Raw genomic sequence first — 27,228 nt, 5'->3', positions numbered from 1 at the left:
CCAGAGCGTAGTTATCAGTGGCTCACAATCAAGCTGGAAGAGCATATTGAGTGGGGTCCTGCAGGTATATTTTTGGATCTGGTTCTGTTCAATATCTTCATAAATGATTTAGATAATGGCATAGAGAGTACACTTAACAAAAGTTTGCGGACGATACCAAGCTCCAAGTACTTTGGAGGATAAGATTAAAATTCACAGTGATCTAGACAAAGCGGAGAAATGGTATAAAGTAAATAGGATGAAATTTAAAGACAAATGCAAAGTACACCACTTAGGAAGGTACAATAAATTGCAAAAATGGGAAATGATTGCGCAGGAAAGGAGTACTGCGGAAAGTGGATTACAATATGAATCGAAAGTGTAACAGTGTTGCAAAAAAAAAAAAAAAAAAACCAACAAAAAATCACATCATTCTGGGATATATTAGCAGGAGTGTTGTAAGCAAGACACAAGAAGTTATTTATCCGCTCTACGCCCTGCTGATAAGGCTTCAGCTGGAGTATTGTGTCCAGTTCTGGGTGCCACATTTCAGGAAAGATGTGGACAAAGTGGAAAACGTCTAGAGGAGAGCAACAAAAATTATCAAAGATCTAGAAAACATAACGTATGAGGAAAAATTGAAAGAACTGGGTTTGTTTAGTCTGGAGAAGAGAAGACTGAGGGGGGACAGGATAACAGTTTTCAAGTACATAAAATGTTATCACAAGGAGCAGGGTGAAAAAATGTTCTCATTATCTCTGAGGATAGGAAGAGAAGCAATGAGTTTAAATTGTAACAAAGGAGGTTTAGGTTGGACATTAGGAAAAACTTCCTGTCAGGATAGTTAAGCACTGGAACAAATTGCCTAGGGAGGTTTTGGAATTTCCACCATTGGAGGTTTTTAAGAACAGGTTAGAAAATCACCTGTCAGGAATGGTCTAGTTATTACGTAGTTCTGCCTTGAGTGCAGGGGACTGGACTAGATCAGTGCTTCTCAACTAGGGGTACAGAGAGGTCTTCCAGGAGGTACATCAACTCATCTAGATATTTGCCTAGGTTTTACAACAGTCTACAAGAAAAGCACTAGCGAAGTCAGTACAAACTACAATTTCATACGAACAAAATGACTTGTTTATACTGCTCTCTATACTATACACTGAAACGTAAGTACAATATTTATATTCCAATTGATTTATAATGATATGGTAAAAATGAGACAGTAAGCCATTTTTCAGTAATAGTGTGCTGTGATAATTTTTGTATTTTTATGTCTGGTTTTGTAAAGCAAGTAGTTTTTAAGTGAGGTGTAACTTGGGGGTACGCAAGACAAATCAGACTCCTGAAAAGGGTACAGTAGTCTGGAAAGGTTGAGAGCCACTGGACTACATGACCTATTGAGGGCCGTTCTAGTCCTACACTTCTATGATTCCTCATTTAACAAGAAGCATCAAGTCACCCTGAACTTTAAAGAAAACTTTGTCCTGGTCTTAAGCTAAAGGGGGGAGCATACAAGGGAGAGACTGTGCAGGAGAGAATCAATTATATCAGTGAGGTCTACTCAGTTGTAGTAGTAAATGTGTTACACATAATTAAATCAAACTTGTGAATACCCTGGGATTGCTTCAGCTCAAGGTGAAACAATGAGGAAAAAAGACACCACAAAAGAACTCATATAAGGTTACCTGTCGATCATTTCCTGAGGTCCCTGGTCCATTCCCATTCCTTCTCTCTCTAACATCACAGCATCCAGAAAAGCATCTTCCCAGAACTGCATCTGGTCCCACAGTGTTGAGCGCTCCTTACCTGGGCAATATTAAATAAGAGTTCTAAGCTCTCATTCCAGTCAGATATTGGAAGATCAACTCCTTTCTTCCCATTCCATAAAGAAACCCCAAGCCAAAACAAACCCACAGCAAAAAGGTCATTTTTAAAATTACAAACAAGAGCACAACAGAGAGAGAGAGAGAGAAAGAAAAGACACTCTCTTAATCTATAGTACACTCTGACAGCATCTCCCCCAAACCTCAGACATAAGGAGCAATCTTGCAACTGCCCTTGAGTGCAGACCTTCCTCCTAAAGTTAACACTGCCCACAATGGGATGTTACATCTCACACAGAAGTGAACAGGACAGGCCACCGTGTACAGAAGTGCTGAGCAAAGATATTACTGCAAACACACAGAAGTGGAAAGAAGAAATTATTACTTAGAGAAAAGGTTTCCATTGCAGCATCCTCTAACTGGTCCCAGACGGATCCTTTATCCCTCCCTGCACAATTCCGAGCAGGCAGGACCACGGCAGCAAAGATAAAGGGAGAGGATGAAAAATAGGAGAAGAGAAGAGAGGGGAGGGGGGAGAGAGCTGTTGATTAATGCAAAGTTCAGATCAAACGAGTTCGCAGAAAAAATGCGCTTGTTATTGCAGGAAACATTCAGCAAAGGGCTAGTCAATCTTCAGAGTCCAGTAGCCCTCTGTTCAGGCTGAACTCTGCACAGAACAGCAATATATTTTAGCCTTCAACACATTATCTAGCTCAGTGGTTTTCAACCTGTGGTCTGCGGCCCCCTGTGGGTCCACAGACTATGTCTAAGGTGTCCGCAACAGGTTGTCATTACCATTGAACAATGGTTTTCAGCCGGTGGTCCACAGAATATATCTAAGATTTCCAAAGGGGTCTGCACCTCCATTCAAAATGTTTTAGGGGTCTTCAAATGAAAAAAGGCTAAAAACCCACTTATCTAGCTAAAAAGCTTTTCCTCTCAGGATTCCAGTATTAATTCATATTCAAGGATATGCCAGTATGGGGTTCAGGCACACTAACCCTTATGCTAATTAAAATTTCTCACCTATCTTCCCTTTCTATTTTTATCCTTGACAAATCCTCACTTCCTTCCAAACAAACCATCTGAAGTGCCACTCTATTTATTGCCTCAAGTTTGGAAAGCAATGTAACCCTGAGAACAGAATCTCTGGATGCCATTAATTGGAATATACAAGCTCCAGTCTACCCTCTATGTACGACTCCTCCAGCTTCCCAAAAAATTAACTTACCCAGAAGCCCTTCATAGAGGTAGACCCGCAGGCTCACATCCCCCAGAGCTCTCCCTGGGCTACTGCCCTTGATATCCTTCACAGTATGCTTCAGGCTTTGAGATTTACCCTGAAAAACAGGGGGAGAGAGACATCAGAAAGGCCAATTTAAAAGCCATATACAGGATTGTATCTTACAACATATTCAAGTATAAAACCGTTTTAGTTTGCAAACCATCTTTCATACAAACTATTTCCCAAAGAGTTTACAGAGCCTATAGTTAGAGGGAGAGAGAAATATTATGCAGGTTTAGCAAGGAAGGAAGATGTTTTGGGATGTCATTTGAAAAATTATGGGGAGCTGAGAAAGTGCAGAGATACAGCATTGCTGTCCAGGATGGAACAGAAGGCTGCACAGAAGGCTCTCAAACCAACATAGAGACGCTTGTGTGGAAGGACAAAGAGGTGGCCAGAGGTAGGATGAGAGGAAGCAAGCAGGGGATTATAGAACGACAACATTTTATTAAAGATTAGTACAAGTATATGGAGCATTTGAAAAACAAGAATAATTTTAAATGGAACCAGAAAAACAGATGAGCCACCAGTGGAGTCATTTGAGGATGTCCATAACATTGCTGGAGTGCTGCGTACAGAGGAGAACGCATACCGCAGCTTTTAGAGAGAGACGACAGTTTGTAAAATTGGGGCTTGAGGAGGACATAGCAGAGAGAAATGTAATAGTCAGTACAACTGGAGATAACACAGGGACAAGGATTTGATAAGGTATGAAATTATAACAATGGTGTATGTGGGCAATAAGCAGATTAACAGACCCAAAATGTATGAAAAGGAGAAAAGGGTAATGCCAAGGATAATGCCAATGTTAGAGAAACCAGAGGCAAACGAGAGCCCTGAAATGAGGCAAGAGATAGAGATGGAGTTCAGGATGATCCCCAATTTCAGCAAAAGCACTTCTGTAAACATGTAAGTAAAGGAAGTAGAGATGAAGACACAAGTTCATTTGTTCAAGACAGATAGAGAGGCTGGAAAAGGGGGTCATTAAAGGTCACCCTGAGATGTCAAAGGGGAATGAGGTCAGACCAGGGGCAGGCAAACTTTTTGACCTGAGACCCACATCGGGTTTCCAAAATTGTACGGAGGGCTGGTTAGGGGAGGCTGTGTCTCTCCAAACAGCCAGGCGTGGCCCGGCCCCCACCTCCTATCCAACACGCCCCCTCCCCCGCTTTTCACCCCCCGACGGCTCCCCTGGAACTCCTGCCCCTCCAACCTCTCCCCCATCCCCTGACGGCCCCCCCGGGACTCCTACCCCATCCATCCCCCCCTGCTCCCTGTCCCCTGACCACCCACCCCTGACTGCCCCCTGCCGCCCATCTAACCCCCCCCCATTCCTGACTTGCCCCCTGGGACCTCTGCCCCATCCAACCACCCCTTCTCCCTGTCCCCTGCCCCGACTGCCCCCCACCGCCTAATCCAACCCCCCCTCCTTCCTGACTGCCCGCCCCCCCATCCAACCCCACTGTTCCCCGGCCTCTGCCTGCCCCGACCCCATCCACACCCCCACCCCCTGACCAACACCCCCACCTTCCCTGCCCTCTGTCCAACCCCCCCGCCCCCTTACCACGCTGCCTGGAGCACCAGTGGCAGGTGGTGCTACAGCCGCGCCGGCCAGAGCACCGGGTCAGGTCGTGGCTCTGCAACTGCGTTGCCCGGCCGCCCAGAGCATTGTGCCAGCAGTACATCGCACTGAGGCTGCGGGGGAGGGAGTAGCAGCGAGGGGGGGTGGGGGCAGGGGCTCCTCCCGGGCCAGGAGCTCAGGGGCCGGGCAGGAGGGTCCTGTGGGCCGGATGTGCCCCACGGGCCGTAGTTTGCCCACCTCTGGGTCAGACCATAAAAAAAAAAATGACAGAAGCAAGTGAGCGTCCACCACCTCTTCAAGAGATTCCAGAGTCTGGCAGGTCTTACTGTTGGGAAATCTTTCCTGATGTTCATCCTCAAAGGATATCACCAAATTTAACAAAAAACAAACATAACTGAATTTTTTCACCTATTACAATTTACATCTAAAATTCCTGTAAATCAGATTTTTTTTACAAAATGTATTTTTCACTATTTTTTCAGTTGACAGCACTTTGTAGAGAGTCTTTTGACTGTTTCCCCTTTTGTGAGAATCTTACAAAACAACAGGGGAGCAGGAAAGGAAAGGAAAAGGGTTTCTAAAACCACAAAACTGGTTTGGGGGACTAAGGGGCTGGTACAGAAGAAGAGGTTACTCACCTTGTGCAATAACAGATGCTCCACTTCAGGTGTACATGTGCACCATACCAAAAATTTCCAATCAAAGGCGTAACAGTGCCAATTCAGCCTGCTCATGCCCCCTACACATCCTCAGACCTCACATCAAGGCTATATAGGGCTGTGGGAGTGAATTGCCCCCAGTTCCTTCTCCTTTGCAAAGTCTCTCAGAAAAAATGCCAAAGCCGAGGGGAAGGAGGGCAGGTAGTGGAGCTCTCAGAAGGGGATACATCTCAAAGAACTCCAGTAACTGCAAAAAGTGAGTAACGTCTTCTTCTTTGAGCAGTGGCCCTATGAGTGCTCCACTTCAGGTGACAACTGAGCAGTACCCTCAGCGAGAGCGGGGTGCTTCGGAGCAGAGTCCACGATTTAAGACAGGACTGGTACTCCCCAAGGGCAGCATCTGACCTCGAAGAATGGACCACTGCATAATGTTTGAAGGTGTGTATCGAAGTCAAAGTTGCAGCCTTGCAAATCTCCCCAATCAGTAATGCCATAGAGGCAGACACACCCCTTATGGAATGGGTTAACATTGTAGGAGGAGGTTGTATAATGGTAAATACATAACACAAAATAATATATCCAGAAATCCAACTGAAAAGTCTCTGGGTAGAAATTATGGACCCTTTGGACCTGTCAGCAATTTGTATGAACAGTCTCGAAGACTTCCTAAATGGCTTGGTTCTGTCCAGACAGAGGTCTAACCTCCACCTGACATCTAATGTATCCAGGATAGCATTCTCTCTGGTCTAACATGGTTTCAGAAGAAAAACTGGGAGACAGATGACTTGGATGATGTGAAATTCAGATGACACCTTAGGTAAAAATTTAGGAAGCGGCCATAATAAAACCTTGTCCTTGAAATATACTGTAATTGCAGGTCTTCCATTAAAGTCTGTACTTTCCCAACTCATTGGACAGTAGTGATGGCCACTGAATCAAGTTTAGATCCCATACAGCAGTAGGTTCTTTAATCTGGTGGGGGTTCCTCAACCCCTTGATAAACCTCAGCGTCGTGAAATGAGCGAACACTGAGAATCCCTCAACTGGAGAATGAAAAGCTGTTACAGCTGCCAAGTGGACTCTCATAGAACTCTGATATAATCCTGACTTTTTCAATTCCAGGAGGTAGTTGAGAACAGCGGAGAGGGAAGAATGAGCAGAGGAAATATACCACTGGTCACACCAATGGTTGAATCTCTTCCATTTTTGAAGGTATTTCATGTGGATCCCTTCCTACTGTTTAACAACACCTGCTGTACCTCTGCAGAACAGCAAGTCTCTGTTCCCACAAACCATTCAGGGCCAAGCCTTGAGGCAAAGAACTCCCAGGTTGGGTGGACAGTATGACCAGGGTTTTGAGAGAGAAGGTGAAACTGAGGGCAATTTGCCTTCGCAGTCTCCTTGCAGGGCATGAGGATGTTTAAGGGGTGTACACAAGCTGAACAGACATTGCCACTGAAAAATCTTCCATTAAAGGCACATGGGGTGCACACGCACCTGAAGTGGAGCACCTACAGGGACACTACTTGAAGAAGAACTTGAAAGTTGTTTTAACTAATTGTTTCAGTTGGGTAGATGTCAAGTTGATGGTAATCCTTTACAAAAGTAACCATTAACTGAATTTTATCTCATCTCATTACCCCAGTGAAATTTTTTGTACCATCCTCTAAGTCTTTTCCAACACAGCATTTAGACTCCTAACTATGTTTGACCAAGCCATTCATATAATACTTGACATTTACTTAGGTCTTTACAAATATTAAATAATGAATCCTCACACAATGCTTGGGAAGTAATTAAGTATCCCCTGCCTGCACCCCCCAACTCCAATGTAATATGAACAATTTCAATCACTACATATAAACAGAATAAATCATTTTGTACAAGGTTTTACAGTCTAATGATGGGGGGGGCGCAGATCCTATATGAACACATAACAAAGGAAGAGTCTTTCAAAGTTGCTATAAGTTTAATTTGGGGAAGTTAATTGAACAGCAGAGGAGCGTTATAGTCAATTTAGCCAAGTCACGTAAATATATGCACCAAGACAAATCTATTTATATTGTTGGATACGGTTATGCCCATAGTGCATATGTTTTGGAGATAAACATGTTCTGGCTAATAGTTTGAATTTTGGTGCCTATTCAGATCTGCCAACTAGGAACTGTTATTTAAAGAAAAACCCTATGGACATTCAGATATTATTAGAACAATGTTTTAAAAAACTACAGAACAGCTGTTAAACCCAGGGAGGGCCACCATTCACCCACACCAAGCAGCTGTTTCAACGCAATAAGGGATCTTTTTTTCTTTGCTGCATAAAGCCATTCTACCATTAAGGGTAATATAAATAGGGAGGGGAGACTGCAGAAGCATACCTTGGGAATGGGGAATTAAATACTGTTAGTGCCCATAGTATCAGAGTGAGGAGTAACCCTGCCATACACATAGTGTGCAGTATGCAGGCCCTTGAGAGGAAGCGTTCAGAGATTCACAAGAAACTTCTACCTGTGGTATCAATACACTACAGAATTCTGTCAGTGCCGATTAGCCCCTGCAATTGGATCCAGGATCCATAATACTATGATCCCTCACCCACTTTACACCTATTCAAGTCCTATACAAAATTTCATTAGAAAATCAAATGTGCCCTTACAAAGATGGAGCTAGTAGCAGAGTTTGTCTCAATTTCACTGTCTGATACAGTGTTCCGTGATCCTGTCAGGTTCCCACCATTCTCCCCACTGAAGCCATCACCAGCGTTGCTGCTCAAGTCACTGTCTGCTCCTAATGTCTCTCCAGAGCTGTTACTAACCTATGGAGGAAAACAGAGCAATTTAGAATGGCTTCTTTTCTTTATGAGCACAAGATATTGTGGAGAGAAGAGATGTCAAGAACGTCACCCTAAAGCTGAGTAAGACTCCAAGGCCCACTCTTCCCAACAACAGCACACTGCATTTCTATCCTGTGCCATAGGACCCTCCCACCAAACCCTACCCTACAGAAAGAGACAATATTAACAGACTATTTAATAAGACATTTAAAAATCCTTTGAGTTAACACAATCTCAGAGCCCATTCAAGTTAGACACACAGACAGCTAGGTTTTTTTTCCTATCCCAACAGACCTCACTACCTTATAGGTCAGGAACAGGGCCATAGAGAGTTAGATATTCAAATTCTTAATTTCACTTCAAAGCAATTCAGGAAAGAAAGCTAGAAAGTTCGTCTGGCAGGGTCCCCACAGTGGAGAATATCAGACAAGAATTGTGGCCAAGAAAAGGCTCATCCCTTTCACCTAATAAATTCCCTTACTGCTTTTTTTTAATTAAAAGAGAAGAGATAAATCTACCCGAATTTGGATCCTACAGGCCATTACAAGCAAATGTGTATGTATATAGATGGCTGCAAGTGTGCCCCTGCTCTAGGATATAACTTTAGAAAGTTTATAACACTCTTTATACACTCAAGCAACTCCAACGTTACAGGTTTGAGTCTTCTATGAACAAAAAACCCCCACAAAGGTTTATTAGCCTGAGGTCTTGTTTTCAAAGTGACTGCAATCTAACATTTTCACAACAACATTACCCACAAGGGGAATACAGAAATGTATACAACACCCAACAGCAAAGAGCACCACATACACAGGGATACCTGCCCACAGAAGGAGCATATGTACATATGTAAGGCAAACATGCACACCGCACGCTCAGAGGCTGGACAGATAGAACACACTATGGACACACTATCAGAGCAGACAACACACAGAATGTAGACAAAACAGAGTACATGCAACCCACATACACCCCACATACACAAATACATGCACGCACGCTCTATATACACTCTTCCATCATTGCAAAAACTCAAGTACACCAAGATTCCACTTTGGCCATGTCTTACCACTGTGCTAACTTCAGAATCCTGACTTGTGCTTCGGATCATAACAGCCGGCCCTGCACTGGCAACAGAGTCCAAATCACTCTTCTGCAACCAGACAAACAAACAAAGGGGATAGGAAGAAAAAAAAATCCATGTTATATATTATCATTTCTATCAAGAGTGACAGACAACATTTACCACTACTTTTGGGGCCTCTCTCCTAGAGAAGCTTAAACTGCAGGCCTCAGAGGTTTGCTGCGCAGAGCCAGTCAGAAGGACACACTGCTCCCAGCCTGTCAGATACAGCAATACCTTCTCAAACGAAGGCTATGTGATTGGGGCAGAGACAAATCTTTCCAGCACTGAACAGGAGAAGAGTTTCACAAAATGAGAGCACCTGAAAGGTTCTCTCAAACTCTAGAAAGATGTCCACAAGTAAGCAACAGAAGCATAAAGACACTGACCTGAGAGCCTGAGGTCAGACTCAGGCCACTGTCTGCACTGATTTGGGATTTTTTCTCATCTGTCTCTCTCAGATCAAAGAAGTGTTTCACACCTTCCGACCCTGGAGAGAGGGAAAAGACATTCATTATTGTAACAGGGAAAGACATTGTAGTATAAGGCAGATGGTAGACTGGGAATAGGAACAGTACCAGGAAGACAAGCCAGAGCTTCTTGTTCTCTAGTTCCTTGGTACTGTAAACAACAAAGCCCAGCAGGTCACATCTGCCATCCTTCCAGTGCTACTTTATGTCTCACAATGCCCCGAGGAAGCAGTCCAACAGTCTTAATTACTGATTGTCAGTAAACAGTACCTCTCAGCAAGACGTATGATATCCATTCAAAAGAGACAGAAAGAGAGAACAAACAGGTGTCAGATTCCAATTACAACAAGGCATGCGGAGCAGTCACTACTCAACTCTGGAAAGCCACTTCCTTTGTTCTTGGTAAAATAGCTGACATCTAATTATTTATTAATACTGCCAGTGTCATTTTTTGTACAACTAACTGATAGTCTTTTGGGGCTGAATTTGTTAGGTTGCCAGCAGCTGCTACCCAGCAGGTTTTCCTAAACCAAGTGATACATGGTATGACCGTGCAGTCAAAGAGCAGACGGTAATAATTAGTGCCACACGAATAAGGGCTTCAAGTAAGATGCTTTTGGAAAAAATTACAATATTCCATGTTACTTCAAGACATATATGAATATATGATGAATGGCACTCCAGAGTTTGCAATCACATAGGTCAGTTGTGAGAGACTTTCAGCAGGTCTGAAGGCATGCATTCACTAGCCTACTTCATCCAAAAAGAAAAAAGAAACAGAAATGAGATAAAGAGCTTATGTTAAGGTCCCCCATGCAATACTGAAGCCACGTTCTCTCCCCTCCTCTGATGGGATGACAGAAGGAAAGAGAGAGAGAGAGCACTCCTGAGGAAGGACTTGGGAAGCACTGTGCAACGGAAGAGGCAGGAGAAGAATACGCTACAGATTGTACATAGGTAACCACTAAGCTCAGAAGGGAGAAGAGACTGAACGCAACACTTCTGCCATATCCATATCTGCCAACTGTTCAGTAACGGGGACACATGACAAGCAGCTGGAGGATTTTTCTTATATACTCATGATGCATACAGATACAATATCCAGTAACTCTACAAACAATTCAGCAATACCTTACACAGCAAAGATACTGAACTAGGAACTGAGAAGAGCATTTTTATGTTAGATATCTATCACCAAACAGTGCTAACATTAGAGAGTGAGAGAAGCATGTGTGAGAGAGATAATATACATGGTGTATATCAAGATTTATGGGCATGAGTTTGGGATGACACATTACTCATGAGTAGCAAAGCCGAAAGTTAGCTGTGCAGACCACCCCAAAGGCTGTACATATTTGCATGTTCTAGCCTGCCACCCCATCAAGGATTCTCTCTATATTTTGCCAAAAGTATATTTCAGAAAAAGTTATGAAGTATACAAAAAAATATTTTGGTACTATATTTTGTAACCCTCTGCATAAAAAGCCAGATGCCTTAGTTACTATAAATAAGTGTCCAGGACTCAAATGGAGAGGAAAAACTACAAAAAAGTACATTATATATACCTCAGTTACCTAAAATACCCCTTCTATACATAACTTGTTTCTAGCCCTAGAAAGTCACAACTGTTGCATATCACACTGGAAAATGAGAAATCTACTATTTCCAGTGGTACAAAGGTACTATTTCTAGCCCTGAGTGGTAAAGAAATATGGGATCTTTTAACATATCACTAGTGCAAGAATATCTATTTTTAGTCATGTGCCTTGGGCAAGTGTGTTTTTGTTTTTGTTTTTTAAAAGGGAAAAAATTAGGAAACACTCATGGCAAATTGATTTGGAAAGTAATTACAACTGATGGATGCTGTTCTTAGGATTTGAAATATTAAAAAGCATGATAAATGTAATTTATCACACTATCACCACTACATATATTGTATTTTGATTTTATATATTTATATAGACACACATGCTTGTTACATATAAAACATTGTGCCATTAAAATTTATCAGAATGTGACCAATCCCAACCCAGCCTCCTTGGCTGTTTGTTCTTTCCTCGACCAGACTGGCTTATTGTTTTTCATTTGTCTTTTTTTTTTTTTCCCTTTCCCTCTTCCATTATAAGAGAATATAGTTACTGCCTTGCAGAGCTTATGTTTGGAAAGCACCTACAATATTGTGGACATAAATCAGGTCATAGACGCACTGCGCATGTGTGTGTACCCGTACGTACACACACACACAGTATATCAGAGAGAAAGTTTTATAGTATGTGTGCAATAGTAGCACACATCTATTTCTAAAACTATTATAGCTGATAACTATAAAAATAAAGCAGGCCTCAGCTACCTAATTCACACTTCTTCCTTTAGCATGATACCCAAAAAATTTCACTGGAAAGACTCATCCTCATTTTGTTTTTAGCTGTAGCTCACGAAAGCTTATGCTCAAATAAATTTGTTAGTCTCTAAGGTGCCACAAGTACTCCTTTTCTTTTTGTAAATACAGACTAACACGGCTGCTACTCTGAAACCTGTCACTAACTACAATTCTTCACATATCACAGATCCATATTTCCTCTTCCCCAAAGTAATTTCATGCTACAGTTCAATAACAATCACGAATAATCTACTGGGAGTTGATACCAGAGAACATAAATCTGCCCTGGCCGGAGAATTGCAGGAACAGAGAGCCCTTCACACCACAACATTCAGACACAAATTGCTGTTAATGTGAAGGTACTGTCAGACAAAATTGCCTGCCTTCTAAAAAGAGAAGCTGGATTTTCATGGCAAAATGCATTCCAATCACTTTTTACATCAAGTGGTGAGGTGGTTTAGGGGGCCTTGTACTGAGCAGAAAACACACTTCCTCCTTTCTCTTTGCACAGGGCACTAGATTTCTCTAGGGCACACTGACCTACTCGGGCTGCCCTAGGGTACAGGATTTCACCTGAACACTTTGGTTGTGTGTGCAAAAGAGCATGTGCTATGGGTGCACACTCACTCCAGGCCTGGGGAGTTGGCAGTTATGGGGAGGCTGGGGGGAATCAGTTTCTACGTTTCATCATTTCCTTACTCTGTTTTTCCAAAGCTTTTTGCTTTTTCACTTCCTGGTGCTTGTTCCACAATTCTACCAAAGATGCAAGCAGGAGAAAAAGAGAAAGAGTCAAAGGCTGGTCAGACAGGAGAAAATGAAAAACCAGAATCCCCCAAAATAACCCACCCACCCTTGTACCTCCAAACAACCAGAAATTAATGATAACTAGTGAGTGAAGGATCAACACCATTCTACAACAGATCACTGTTAGGAGTACAGAGCTGCATCATTGCCTATTTATTGGATTTCAAAAATTAGGGATGATCTGACACAGTGAATCAGCTGCGCAAAAAGAAAAACGGTTTTTAAAACCAAATCTGCCCAGCAGAGTTCATCTTCTTTCTTAGGAAGGGCTGATTTAAAGATGGACAGTTGGGTATTTTATCCCCAACATTTAGCTTCTCACAAAACTTAATATTCATGCCATGTCACTGTCAAAGAAATGTGCAAAAGAAACAGCATTCCTGGGTAAAAGGAAATTGCATTTTAAAAACTTTCCAATGTCAGTAAACTTGTTTATTACTAACACCACAGAGAAAGATTTTTAAATAAACAGGTGACTATTTAATTGACAGTATCCTCATATATGCCGAGCTCCACCTACTGGCCAGTCCTAGGTGCTTTTCTGGCCAGGATATATATAAAAAATAATAAAATAATGGAAAAACGGAAGAAAAAGGAGAAAAAACAGAAATCAGGATTCCAGTCATGGCAAATGCTACCCCGAAGATTTGAGGCAGGTCACAGTTCTCTTTCCAGCTGTGATGGAGAGGATTTCAGGGACAATACACAATGAAGAGGGCAAAGTTTTTTTTTCTTTCTTTTTTTTTTTTTTTGGAGTCTGTGCATACACTCTCCTTTTCAAACCTAACACTGGGATAAGATAGAAATATAAGCACCACCCTGCACCATAACCAAGATTCTGCAGCTGAGATGCATTCACTCTCCTGTTTGGAGACGTCAAATAATTCCAGGTGCTGGCCCAGTGGCAGCATCACAAGTTGGTATACTGGAGCCCCCAATTTGAACGCTGAGCTTTACCCTCTCTCCCCCTAGGATGGTGGAGGCTGGGAATGCTACACAGGCAGGACACTCAGTTCTTGTAAGAGCAGGAAAGGAGAGAGAAGGGTTACTTTTCTGCAGTGAAACCTGCTGTTCAATCAAAAGCACTGATAGAAGTGTGGCAGGAAACCCATCCAGACCTTGCAGATGGAGGTAAGTAAGGGAATCACGCTCTAAATCAAGAAAAAAACAAGTTGGTGAGGAAGTCTATGAGGATATACAAGAACATCAAAGGAATAAAGTTACAACTCCAATGGAGGGCTATCTCCCTCCCCAACATTTCATAGGCCCCAGATTTCAAATTGCCGTGGGGGATAAGCTACAGTGATTGAGGCAGACAGCCGTGTGAGAGTGTTGGGAACCTGGCTGTTCCCCAAATGGGTTTTATTTCTGCTTATTAGCTGTGACAATTGTGACTGATGGGTGTTCCCTCCACACTGACAAGCTGACAAACTAACAGGACACTTTTTCCAGGTTAAACAGTATACTGTAGGCTTGGCTGCAGTTTCCCATGGCTTAGCACACCAACTGGCCTTCTTCTGAAGTGTATTTACTATATGCTTTTTTTTTTAAAAATGTTGCTTCACAGTTTTTAAACCCAACCATCACAGGATTGAATAGCAACGCTTTGCTACTAGGGTACCTTTTCTGAGTTACCTATCAATTCACCAGTTCTTACAATGCTTATGGTACATGCCAAGATTTAGCGTGATCCAAAAGGGGATTTTGAGAGCAAAGGGCTTCATGGCATCTAAAAACAGCCTCAGATTATACTGTGAAGTATTATTTAGCAGAGAAGGGGGGTGTTCCTCTGATAAATCTGAGCTCGGCCATTGAACATCAGAGGCATGGGCATGGCATAAGAACCTGAACAGAAGGAGAAGGTAGGCAGGAAGGATCTGGTACAGACAGCTTAAATTGTATGGGTGGTACAAAGTCTTTCCCCTTTTCAAAAAATTGCAAGGAGTCCAGTGGGTCTCTAAATAGTAAATAATCCTAGTCCAAGACTTCAGAAAACACTAGACAGTTTTCACCTTGGGTTACTGTCCTTCTGAGTAGGTTCAGTAATGACACTTGATATCGAAAAGCCTTCTATTGGGGTAGAGCCTGGAGCCAAGCTAAAGAAAATATCCAGAGGAAGCCCTATTTTCAGAAAATAAAGAAAACATTTTTGCTCTGGGTCTGCCCTGTCCTGTTTACCAGGACAGCATTAAGGCCCAGCAACACACAAAGATGGAAAATAAAATAGGCAAAAACAAAGATAAAATGCATCAAAAACTTCTTTATGGTGAAGTCTTCAGAAGCAGGTCTCTGCAGGCCAGGAATCCTCCAAAGTGACTCAGTGAGGTGGTCTGTCAAAGACCGGCTAGAACCAATGGAATGCAAACTACACACATTTCCTTTGAAAGAAAGCTAGAAAGTATTTCAGCGAGAGAAACAGCCTGATAGGAAAAGCAAAGGGAGAAATGTGCCAGCTACTGGCTTTAAAAATGCTCCCCATATCAAAATTCCAGTGAAGGCACACAGTATGGGAAGATGCCTGAAACTGGTAGTAAGTAATGCAAAATGTCATAACATGTAAATGACTGGTGTTCCCTTAGGCAAGAGAGGCCCAGACCCCACAACCTTTATAGAGAATTTCCTGTCTAAAGTATTAACGCAAAACAAAAGGAAAAGACCCACTTTGTGTTGAAAATGCTACCACTCTCCTAGTTAGACAGAAGAATGGCAAACACAAACAGAAAGAACTATGATAATAGGCTTTGCCATTGCCAGGGATGGAAAGTATATCAATTTGAATACAAGACATTTTGAAAATTTAAATGCAGACAACTATTCTGAGAAAGGTCCAGGACACGAGAGTGGTTCACATTGGAAAGAGTTCCCCTTGAACTTTGGAAAAGTTCTGTCATCCCCTGCTTGTCTTACCTGTAGTATACCATAAGAACTGTATCTAATTAGTTGCCATTATTACTAGATGTCAGGTTCCATCACCAGTTAACAATGCATGCATATGGGCAGCGGGCAGGAAATGGTGCTATACATGACATTCCATTCATTCTGATGATCTATTTTATCCCCCTTTTTTCTCCTAATTTTTTTTAAGACTGACGCAAGCAGATTTCCGTTATTCAGAATTCCCTTACACAACAAGATTTGCTTTACTGAGAGGCCTATTTATAACATTTGCCTTCAGCGGCTTTTATATATCTTGATGCTGTAACTATCAGCAAAACTTCCATGTATGTTGTTATTTTAACAATTCACTAAATTTAAAACAATAGCCTCTTCCCCCCAAAAAGAGCTGACTTGACAGAGAAGACAATCTATGCATCCCTTCATAAGGAACTTAAATACACAGTCAAAGGCTTGGCTGTGACCTAAACTCTGGTCATGTACCTCCAGGGCCCTTTGAGTATCTTCTTATATCTTCCATAAAGATCAACAAGGAACCATAATACCATGGCAGCTTTGAAATGTTTACTTGTAATGCAAGGTGATCACCAAAAATAGGATATCCAGTGTAGTCATCCAACATAGTCAGGCAGATCAAGCCCAGAACAGGAGATCTCTCATCTAATCTGAGGTTGTTAGCTTCACTAGAGAAAAACCGTGTGGTGAAAGCCTGTGTGGTAACCTGAGACAAGATCTAAAGGTTGATCTAATCTCTGATCCTAAAAAGTGACCTAATCGCTGATCCTACAAGTGAAAGTAAAAAGTTTATCAACCTCCTACTGAGGTGGACCAGGATGCCTAAAAGCAATTGCTGTTGGAGCAGACGAATTTAAATTCAGGGTAGACTAGTTGCAAAATAAACTAGCCCAATGGACAAGAACAAGACAGCAGCTAAGGTGTCAGAAACCAAGTCTTCAAAAGAAAATCTTCTGCAGCAAGGCTCATATGACATCAGGAAATTCTATTCTACTAGGAGGATGAATTTCTAGCTCTCTCCCCCAAGAGACTGGTTCATCATCTTCTGAGTCTTATTTCATATTCCAACTGAATTCCATAGTCCCAAAAGATGGCCCATGTTTTTAACATCCTTAATATCCCAATGGGAACTGAAAAACTAGGACCTACTCTCTTGAACAAAGTAAAAAAAAGCCACTGAGTAATGAAGGGAGAAAACACATATCATCTTTAGTGGAATTCCTTTGGCAGATCCAAACAAGGAACTGGTCAGAGATGCCAATTTATTTGGCTGATGAGTTCTGGAATCTCACTCAGTACAAAGAATCTATAACATGTCTGAGGGAAGGATGCATATAACCTGGATGAAAATTTATTTCTTCAATCAGTTCAATCTATTTTTCACAGGTCTCGACAATGCATCCTTGGTCTCTTATATGGAAACATGGAAGGACCAAGAAACTTCGGTTGAAGATGCCAGCTCTGCTAAAGCCAACTACAAGCCATTTCATATGTTTAAATCAATTCACCTATTATGAAAAACTAAACATCCAGGCAGGCTGGTTAAGATGCAAATTGTGCCAACTGGGAGATTGACAACTCACCCTAGAACTCAACACTGTCAGCATTCACTGATGTCTCCTGACATTAATCTGCTTTCTTCACCTAAACTCCTATGACATTCCAATCCGTTATGTTGGCTCAAAGCTCTGGAAGGCCATGGAGCTGCACAAGCTGTCCAATAAAACCTTTAGTATTACTGACAATGCATGATCATTTAAGAACCTCGCCTAACTTCCAGATGAGCCTACAGGGCTCTCTTTTATTGTAGACTAAACAAAACTGAGAAAGTCTGAGACAAATGTGATACCCTACAATGCCATATTTACAGTCACCTTTTAGAGTAGAACTGCACTTTAAGAAAACATGGCTTTGGTGACAAGGTAAAACCTGTCACTTAGAGGCTATTCTACAAGGGACATGTGGACAGCTTTTCAGACTGACTTTTTAAAAAAATCCAGATTCTTGTCCAGTTGCTTCATTCCTTCTTGCATCAAGTACCCTGAAAAGACAGGTGGCAAACATTGGGGCTATCAGGAGCACAGTTAGAAGCTAACCTGTTCCTGGTCTTTAAACAATTAGCAGAGCACTCATGGCTGCTTTTTTGACAGGAACAGTTTCAATAATAAATATTAAAATAAAAAAGCCCCAAAATTTAGGACTTCTGTAGCACTGCATCTTTTAAGTTACGTTGCAGACGTGGATTGACTGATCCTTATGACACTCCTGTATGCAAGATAAAGTATTAGTTTCAGCCAGGAAAGGACAGCCAGCTGTTCTGTCAATGCTACTTCTTCATTGTCAACAAGAATCCCAGGGAAAGAGCTTCCACCTTTTTGAGTTCCCAGCTTTCCAGCTGAATTGAAAAAAAACTATCTTCCTTCTGTTCTTTCTGCAGAGGAAAAAAGAATCCAATGTAACTTGGAGGCATTCAAGCCCCTAAAGTTTAATCAGAGAAATAAGATCACTTTTTATTTCCCAGGGGGATTTCCAAGTAAACTGAAAGCCTTCAGTTGTGCTATTGTTCCTTGGATCAGCTCTTGAATCAAGGACGCATACTGGGTCAGAGGTCAAGGATTCAGCATCCCTTAGGTGGGACTTAATCCAAACTGTGGCCACTATATGGGTGGGGCGGTGAGTCTGCACCTGTTTAGTCATATGAGTATCTGGTACTCTCTCCACCTTGTACAAGTCACTGCAGACTGGATGTTGTAGCCTCATCAGACACCGCCTTTGGGTGATAAATCCTCTGTACAATGATCCTATAAAAACTGGCTTCCCTTTGTCAAGCTATACATAGTGGTGCTCAGAACCCAGTCTATCAGTCCCCATTATTAGAGATGATGAGCAGAAAAAGGAATTTTCCCATTTGATGATCAGGTTTCTTACCCAAAGATACGATAATCTGGACCCTTCCTAAATCTTGTTTGTTGACCAAGTGAAGATCCTTTTCAGCTAGTATAATCAGAGATTGGAATATATCTGATAGGTTTCTTAGTTATTGTCTTTTTATTTCCCCCCCCCGCCCATTAAAAAAAAGTGTGACTGGAGAAATTTCCAGTAGCCAGCCTTGCGAGAGCTGTTTAGGTAGTCAGGCAGTCTGCCTGCCATGATGTGGAAGAAACGCTCATCAGTCCAGATTACTGAAATTGAAGAGCTGAAACCTAAAATGTACATGTAAAAATCTAAGGATTTTGCTGTTCACGATTAGCAGATCCCTGAACCCTATTTCTATTGGCGTACACACCCCAGATAACTGTCTCCCAGTTATAGTAAAGAATGACAGGTATTTTTTGTTTTATTTAGTCCCTATTGTGATTGCTATTTCCAAGGTCCTGTAGACCCCAGAATCACATGGCCATCTCTCTCAGGTCATTTTATGTCTCCCCAAAAGTGTCGGCCATGGAACACTCACAGAATTTTATCATTAAGTGTCAATGCTATTTGGAAAGGGTTTAAAATTAAAACTTCTCAAAAAACAAATTGCCCTGGGAAAAAATCCTCCACGAGTGAAAGAAGAGCAGATATGATTGGTCCTTGTGATCCAGGTGTGAATGAAGCACGTTACTGCAGCAATGAAGGCAAGTGTATTAAAATGGGGAGGATGCAAGCAGAACCTAATGCTAGGGGAAAACCCCTCCTCCTGCATTCCACATGCACATCAATACACACCAATGGAAGCAATAAAATTTTCTTCCTTTAGACTCCTTGTGTCAAACTCCCTTGTCCCTTTTCCTGCAGGGCTTGATATCCTTGGCATGAGCTGGGGTACTGGCAGTTTCACTGTAGGCTTCAGTTCCGCCCTCGTGGCTAAACCAGGGTCCTTGACAACCGGAGTGGCTGCTCCATCTGTTGGACTTCGTTTTCTTTTTTCTGGTTCTTTAAGAAAAAGGAGAACAAGAAGAGAAGCAGAAAAAATAGTATAAGACAGGGAAAGAAGAGAGTGGGAGGAGGGCAGAAATAGGAAGGGGAATAGGGAGAAAGGATGGGGGGGATGGTGTTAATAAAGCCTAGTGCCTAAGGCAGCATCAATGCAAAACAGTCACTTCTCAGATTTAGAGACTCAAATGGATTTCACCATCAGCAGCACTGTGAAGAGCAGGGACTGAGATGAGCCCATGAGCAGCCAGAATTGTTTTGTATTTTTATGGTCAAATCATTGGCTCCTTCAGTCTGATGTCAGGGACCATCCCCGCTCCTATCAGGCTGGTGAACCCAGAGGAATTTCAAAACCTGTGAAGGCCCCTTCTGTCAATGGCATAACAACATTCACAAGTGCTAACAGACTGGCACCTAGACATCCCATATCCAGCCATCGTCCTCATAGGTCATTATGGTTTGCAGATGGTCTGACACTACTGAAACAACAGGGGAGAAGACTACAGCACTGATGATGGGACACTTACTCCCAGGCTGATCTATCTGCATGAGATGCTTACAATTTTTTCTTTTCTTCTGACACATTAATTGTGAGGTCTCTTCCCATAGAACTGTTCAGAGTGGTGAGACAGCAGCCTGATCAACCCAAAATACCATCTCTGGAGCACCATCCAGTTTCTCTTACTGTGAAGAACTCTGACAATAACGGATGCAAGAGAAATAAGTAACATTAAGGGAAATCAGTTTGCCATTGTGGACTCTGTTGGAGTTGGCAAATACAAATCTTGAGCAAAGTACTGACAATGTCACTCAATCAGCAGGAGGAAATGCTGGAAAAGCTGCAGCTGACTACCTGCGAGTTCATAAATTCATACATTTTAAGGACAGAAGGGACCATTATGATCTTTTAGTCTAACCTGCATAAAACGGCATGGGATTTCGCCAAGTAATTCCTGCATCAGCCCAATAAATGGTGATTGAATCAGAGCAAACTGGAGAATGTGTACAGCTTCACTTAAATTAAAATACTACGCTGTTTAGTGAATTAAATATTGAAATTAACAATCAGAACAGCAGCCCCTGTGGTTTTAGATATTTGATGCAGTTTATTTTTCATTGTCCTCATATTTTCTAATTTCAATATGCTTCAGATTTTTGTATTGACAACATATAACTGCATCATATAAGCTGTCTGGGGCAAAGCTGGAGGTTGTGTAGGGTGAAGTCAGGGCTTTTGACACCTAGCCAGCCATGGGATATAGTTAGAAATTATGGAACAAACAAATTAGCTGGATGTTTCTGATACTCCCTATTTCCCTTCTATCGAATAAGAATCCAGTCAGAACACATTTTATCTTCCAACATTTTGCTGTGGCCAGAGAGGTGAACTAAAAGCAGTACTGAGCAACTCACTCTGAGGTGAGAGATTTGCTTCCAACAGATCAGCCAGAGGAAAGAGCAATTAGCCAAATGTTTTCCAAGGTAAGTCAGGGTCCCAGAGCAGCTAATTGGGTAATGGATCATTTGATGTGATCTGTGGTCTTCTAGCAACTTAACTGTAAACATCAGAGACAGAAGCTGTGTTTTGCTCTTTCCTCTTTTGTGTGTCTTTTTCTTATTTTATCTTAAAACACATCAGACTTTAGCAACAGAACTTGAGAACTAAGAGATACCACCTAAAATGGACTCTGTCCCCTCTGAGGACACTTAATACCATGTGAGATTACTGTCAAGTAAGAGTTTTCCCTTTAAAAGTCTCTACACAAAGAGAGCAAAAATAAGGGAAACTGCTAAAAGGGAGGTTTAATCTTTTAAGTTTTGAATGTTTTAACTTTTTTATATTTTATGTGCATTTAACAAATGTTTAAAAGATTTTTCTTTGTGTTTGGTGATGGTACCAACAATGAAATCAAGTCCCCGGAAAAAGAATACCCAAATCCAAATTGCTGATGTTAATTTGGTGGTAAAAAAAAAAAGAAAGAAAAGCAGCAGCAGCAAGATAATTTAAAAACAACATAAAAAAACCCCCTATCAGATTTCAGACACAGGGTGATGTTAAATGTGAGTTTGTTCCTCTATTTCTATTTCGTCAGCCGCACCACCAACACATAGAACAACATTAAGCACAGTCACCTTTTTATCACATACCAATTCCCTTTGTGCTTTCTCAGGGCCTAACTGAGGCTTGGACCTTGATGGGAGCAAATGGTTAAGACTGAATTTGGACTAGATCAAAACGATGCTGGTGAGATGAGGGAGAAAGGCTCATATAGAAGAATGGAAGCAGACTGTACCTGCCCTTTCACTTGGTGGTAAGTGCTACTTTTTCCTGTAGGTGCATAGCCACATGGAACTGAAGGATCATCCACTGCTCCTGCATCTACAGATAGTGCTGGTTTATAGTGATTTTTCCCCATCTGTCCGGGCATTTGTCACAGCTACACTTTGTCAGTGTCATGCAGGTCCCTTCCCCTCCAAGCTGGATTAATAAACTTTATTTCAGTAAGCTTCTGGAAGTTTCTGCTGGCACGAAACATAGTTGCCTATCCTGTGAGTGGGGTGAGTCCATGTAAACACATTACACTGTGCTCTGCACATAGTACTGGCTACTTACTCAGTTCCAGATGTAATTCAAGGTGTTCATTAGAGCAGTGGTTCTCAAACTTGTGTACTGGTGACCCCTTTCAAATAGCAAGCCTCTGAGTGCGACCTCCCCCCATAAATTAAAAACACTTTTAATATATTTAATACCATTATAAATGCTGGATGTAAAGCAGGGTTTGGGGGTGGAGGCTGACAGCTCACGACCCACCATGTAATAACCTTGCGACCCCCTGAGGGGTCCCGACCCGCAGTTTGAGAACCCCTGCATTAGAGTCTCTAAAGCCTGGTATGATCTGAGACCTAATTAGAGACACTACCTCTTATATCCAGTCATTCAAGCTGTGGTCCAATGAGAGGTGTCTGCCTGGAATTCAACTCTCTGAGGATGTGGATAGGGCATTCTTAGCTGAAGGCCCCCACTTTTGGAACTCACACTTTATGTTTGTCTCTCAGAGCCCCAGTCTTTAGATCAGGTTGCACAACTTGTGTGTTCAGTCAAGCATTGGAGACAATTTTGATTTGGCGAGTTGGATGTATTAGGCAAGAAAGTGTTGTTTCAAGTGCAGTATGTTTTTAGTAATTATGGTACAGCACCTACGCACCTCAAGGCTATAAAAAGACATTCACGATACACAGACGCACACAAAAGCTAACTCCAGAACCGTGACCCTGCATGCTCCTGTGCACTACACGCGGACATGTTACCTTTGTTATAATAGTGAGTGTGCGCTATCTCCAGTAGGCCAAAGACACTGGCCATGCCTCCCAAGCCAGCGTTTGCATACGACTGCTCCAGACTTGACACAGTGCATTTCAGCAAGTCCAGCATCCCTTTGTAAACCTTGCGGTTGATTTCCTGCAATGAGAACCTGGGCAGTAAGGATGCTTCACACATGAGAAATTCATCCCAGCATGAACACACAGACAGACACACACACACACTCACTCACTCTAGCAGGGGTTCGCAGATCAATAACCCGTTGCACAGAAACCATTTTCTACTATCAGGGTTTAGGAGTAATCTAAGATATTGCCTCAGAACACCCTCAACTAATCAAACCTGGGCATGAACTAGTCTGAGTAATGTGAGGGAATGGAGCACTGACCATGTCCTGGATGGCATCCTGCTGAGCATCCTCCTCTGACTGGATGGTGCGGTTCAGTTTGCTTAGTACAAAGACGCGGAGCTGTTCACTCTCCAATAGACGCCGGACTCTCTTCATGTTCAGCCACCCAACGCCCTGCCCATCAAGAACATTGTGCACAACCTCCTTCAGGAATTGTTGGTTCTCACTGCAGGATGGAGAGACGGGAGTAACAGGCAGAAAGCAGTTACACCTAGGTACATGGGATCTGTACGCATATGGGGTGACCTGGCCTAGACAACTGTACAAACTCGTTCCATGTAAAAACTAAGCTTACAAGTGGTGAATCTAAACCTGGTTCAACATACTGCTAACCTAACTACGTTCAGTCCAATCTGTGTACTATAGTAACTGTCCCCACTGAACTGCTCAAAGCAATTTGTCTGCTGCTAGCTATTCTGCTGCAGGATCTAACATACACCCGTAATACAGTCTGACTACACTACTGTAGCATCTAACCTAATCCAACTGCATTTAAACAGGAGCAACAAAGGGAACAAGAAGAGTCCAGTAGATCTGTCAATGCTTTTCAATTCTCAGGACCGAGACAAATGGTCTATAAAAGGTGACTCATTCCTTAATTTAGCACTTAATTCAGGAATCAGAAACCTCTAGGAGCCCATTCTGAAAGAGATGAGGCCTCTGAGAGCTCTCAAAAATATACAGATTTGAGCATAAACTAAGGCCATCAATACCTTCAGACTTCCTGTGTGAAAGCATCTTCTGAAAGTCTCAAACTTCAAGGTGTATACACTTCCCAAAGGCAACTAGCACAGAAATATAGCTTTGTATTCAATAGCTAATCTGATACAGACTTTTTCACAGGGAGTCTGGAACTGCCCTACCATCCATATGTATGCAGAAAAGTCAGGACAAGTATTTTTACCTGGAATTGCTGGTTCGCCCCTGAGGTGATGGAGATTCCCTCTTCACTGTTGGGCTGTGCTTAATAACTGAAGACTTCTGATCCACCAGGGCCCTTCTGTTCCCTGTATGGGAAAGGAGACAGGATGAGAGAACAGTCATCAAAAAGGCAATCCACACCCATGGCAGAAAGAGACATTAAAGTCAGCTAATGCTCCAGTTAAATTACAGATAATAGACTTCAGACAAAATGGAAACTCAGAAAAGCAACAGCATATACCGTATTCTAGCATCACACATGGGCAGAAAACAGTAATGGGAACAATGCAGAAAGAGAAAAGATGGTAATGGAAGCTGGAGGTGAAGGGCAAGAGAAGCTTGGCTGCTCTGCATGCAGTTCCACCACAAGAACCATCTTTGAATTAGACACAGTATGTGTAAAAGCTCAATGCATTAAGGGGTGACTAGTATAGATCATGTGATACTGGTTACCCAGTGAGAAAGTTAGCCCAAAAGGCAGGCACAGAGGATGCTGGGAGTTGTTACATCATGCACAGCTCATGCTGTAGGGAACCCACCTTCATTGTTTACAGAGCCAGCTTCAGTAATAATCTCCATTATAGTATTTAACCCAAATACTGGGACACAAAATACACAATTAGTAGTGTACTACAAAATCTCCACCATCTCCAACCAAAAGCCTAAGTTAGTAACCAGCTTCCTCCCAACCCTCCCTCAAAATCAAACCCAAGTGACACTACAGTAGGAAGGGTTCCAAAGAGAGCATTGGGCCAGCCAAATTTATGAAACAGATTGGCCAAATTTCAGGGCCAATGTACAGCACCTTCCATTTCACCAGCACTATCAAAAACATCTGCCCAATTGAGAAAGTGAAGAGATGTGTATGAAACAAAAACTAAAGAAAGGGGTGGAAAGAGCTCATGGAGCAGTGATGAAATGGAAGTTACAGAGGAACAATCCCAGCATCATCTTCCCTTAGAGTTACAAACACACACTCAGGAAGTGCAAGAGTTATTCAGCAATTTAAAACAAATCACATGCGCAAGGGAAACTTCACCCAGGCCAGCATTTACACACACACGAGCATCTATACATGCGCAAATGGACTGAACTACAGGCTAGAGAAAGCCCTGCCTTATGTTTCAACACTCACACCAAAGGTCCTGATGGGCATGTCTATACTGCCCCCAACAACGAGCCTCTCAGCCCAGGTTAATAGACTTGGTTACCAAGGCTCGCACTAGTGCTCTAAAAATAGCTATGTAGACAGCGCTTCGAAGTTGCTGCTCAGGCTGGAGCTCAAGCTCTAAAGGCCTAAGCATGGGAATGGGCTTCAGAGCTCGAGCCCCAGCCCGAGCAGCACCTTCAAAGTGTTTTCGACTCAGCTGTTTTAAAAGTCTTTGATCTGGGCTGAGAGGCTTGCTGCTGTGGGCTGTGCAGACATACCCGTAGAGTTATAGCTGTCAAGAAAAGAAGGGAACAAACTGCAGGAGATGAGAGGCAAAGTATGAACATGGTATGGTAAAACCCATCACTGTTTTTTTCCAATGTGTGGAATCAATAGCAAGTTTAACTAAGACAACATTCTTGTACACTGCCCACCCCAGCCATGCTTCCTACCCTTCACAATTGCATGTGGGAATACAGCCAATGGGTAGAATGTGGATTCCCAGAAAGTAATTGTGTAAAATCTCCCCTAACATTTCCACCAGCCCAGCCCCACCTCTCCTCATTTTACACCCAGATCAGGATTTCTCAGTTCACAAACAAAAATGGAAGTTAACACACAAAACCAAACTTTTGGCCTCTGTTACTACAAGGTCAAAGGTCAGCAAAATGTTATACCAACCTTCATTCAAATCCCTTCCCACTTCCAGATTAAAGTAATCTTTACCGATGAAAATGATGAGGGGAAAAATAAAATCAACGAATTAAAACAAAACAATAAATTCTAATGATATAGAAGAACTTAAAAAGCAAACAAATCCTTTGCCCAGCTCAGCAACTGAAAGATCTCAATGCAAAAAATAATGAGAAGCCCTGATCCCCCTTCTGTTATCAATAACCACCTCCAGGGTTAGCCATGCTGGGGCAATTCCCTAGTGTAATAATTTCTCCAGTCTCCAGTCCATATTGTCTTAATGCATTGCAAGGGAGAAGGAAGTACTCTGCTTACAGCTGTATCCAGGAGCTTAGGGTCAAATCTTCACTCCTGAATGAGAGCTACTGTGCTAATATTTTGCCTCTCTTTAGGAGATTTTTGATCTGAAAACTGAAAGAACACTTTACAAACATTATTTAAGCCCCATAATCTCCATGGGAAGTAGGTGAGCATTATCTCCATTTTACAAATGGGGAAACTGGGACAGTGCTAAAGTGACTTCCCCAAATCTATATAGCAAGTTAGTGGTAGAGGAGGAGTAGAACCCAGAAGTCCTGATTCCCAGAGTCCCCTACTCTAACTACTAAAGCACACGAACATAGCATAGGCAAGGAAACCTCTCCATCCCACAAAACACCCCAAGTGATGGGAAGAAGTCCTAATGAGAAAAATCAAAGAACTATCCAAGATGAACACGGATCCAAATCCCCGGAATGTCTTACATCCCCAAAATCTGTTTTGAGGGTGAATCCTTGGACTGCTTGGTAGCCAGAAGCATTGCAAAGGCAATAGCAGGCAAGGGGAGGAAGTGGTTACCTTTCAGGCTGGGGAAGGGAGTGTTCTTGTCTCTCCCAGCTTTGGTTGGTAGGGCTAAGTTGGACAAACTGAAACTTGTGCTGTGGTTCCTGTACAGGCTGCCTACAACAGAAGGTGAAACAATCAAATGTCT

The 27,228-nt window shown here is 42.3% G+C and overlaps 1 protein-coding gene across 31 annotated transcripts in view; it reads right to left on the bottom strand.

The window, feature by feature from the left end:
- MADD (MAP kinase activating death domain) overlaps positions 1-27,228 on the bottom strand; it is a 123,697-nt gene that overhangs the window by 44,693 nt on the left and 51,776 nt on the right. For 6 of the 31 annotated variants that reach the window (XM_073348306.1, XM_073348277.1, XM_073348279.1 and 3 more), the window contains 13 exons: positions 27,096-27,197; positions 26,247-26,285; positions 24,399-24,501; positions 23,474-23,660; positions 23,073-23,223; positions 19,557-19,763; positions 12,831-12,884; positions 9,671-9,771; positions 9,228-9,311; positions 7,982-8,140; positions 3,031-3,139; positions 2,185-2,247; positions 1,662-1,782 (listed from right to left, as the gene is read on the bottom strand). In XM_073348306.1, coding sequence (XP_073204407.1) covers positions 1,662-1,782; positions 2,185-2,247; positions 3,031-3,139; positions 7,982-8,140; positions 9,228-9,311; positions 9,671-9,771; positions 12,831-12,884; positions 19,557-19,763; positions 23,073-23,223; positions 23,474-23,660; positions 24,399-24,501; positions 26,247-26,285; positions 27,096-27,197 — 1,480 coding nt within the window. The remainder of the gene's footprint in view (positions 1-1,661; positions 1,783-2,184; positions 2,248-3,030; positions 3,140-7,981; positions 8,141-9,227; positions 9,312-9,670; positions 9,772-12,830; positions 12,885-19,556; positions 19,764-23,072; positions 23,224-23,473; positions 23,661-24,398; positions 24,502-26,246; positions 26,286-27,095; positions 27,198-27,228) is intronic. The other 25 variants (XM_073348296.1, XM_073348280.1, XM_073348286.1 and 22 more) reach the window with 11 other exon arrangements.

The sequence above is a fragment of the Lepidochelys kempii genome, chromosome 6 (assembly GCF_965140265.1).
Source record: "Lepidochelys kempii isolate rLepKem1 chromosome 6, rLepKem1.hap2, whole genome shotgun sequence".
NCBI lineage: Eukaryota > Metazoa > Chordata > Testudines > Cheloniidae > Lepidochelys > Lepidochelys kempii.
Note: the sequence above shows the minus strand (reverse complement) of the source record. Positions and strands in the feature narration are given on the sequence as shown.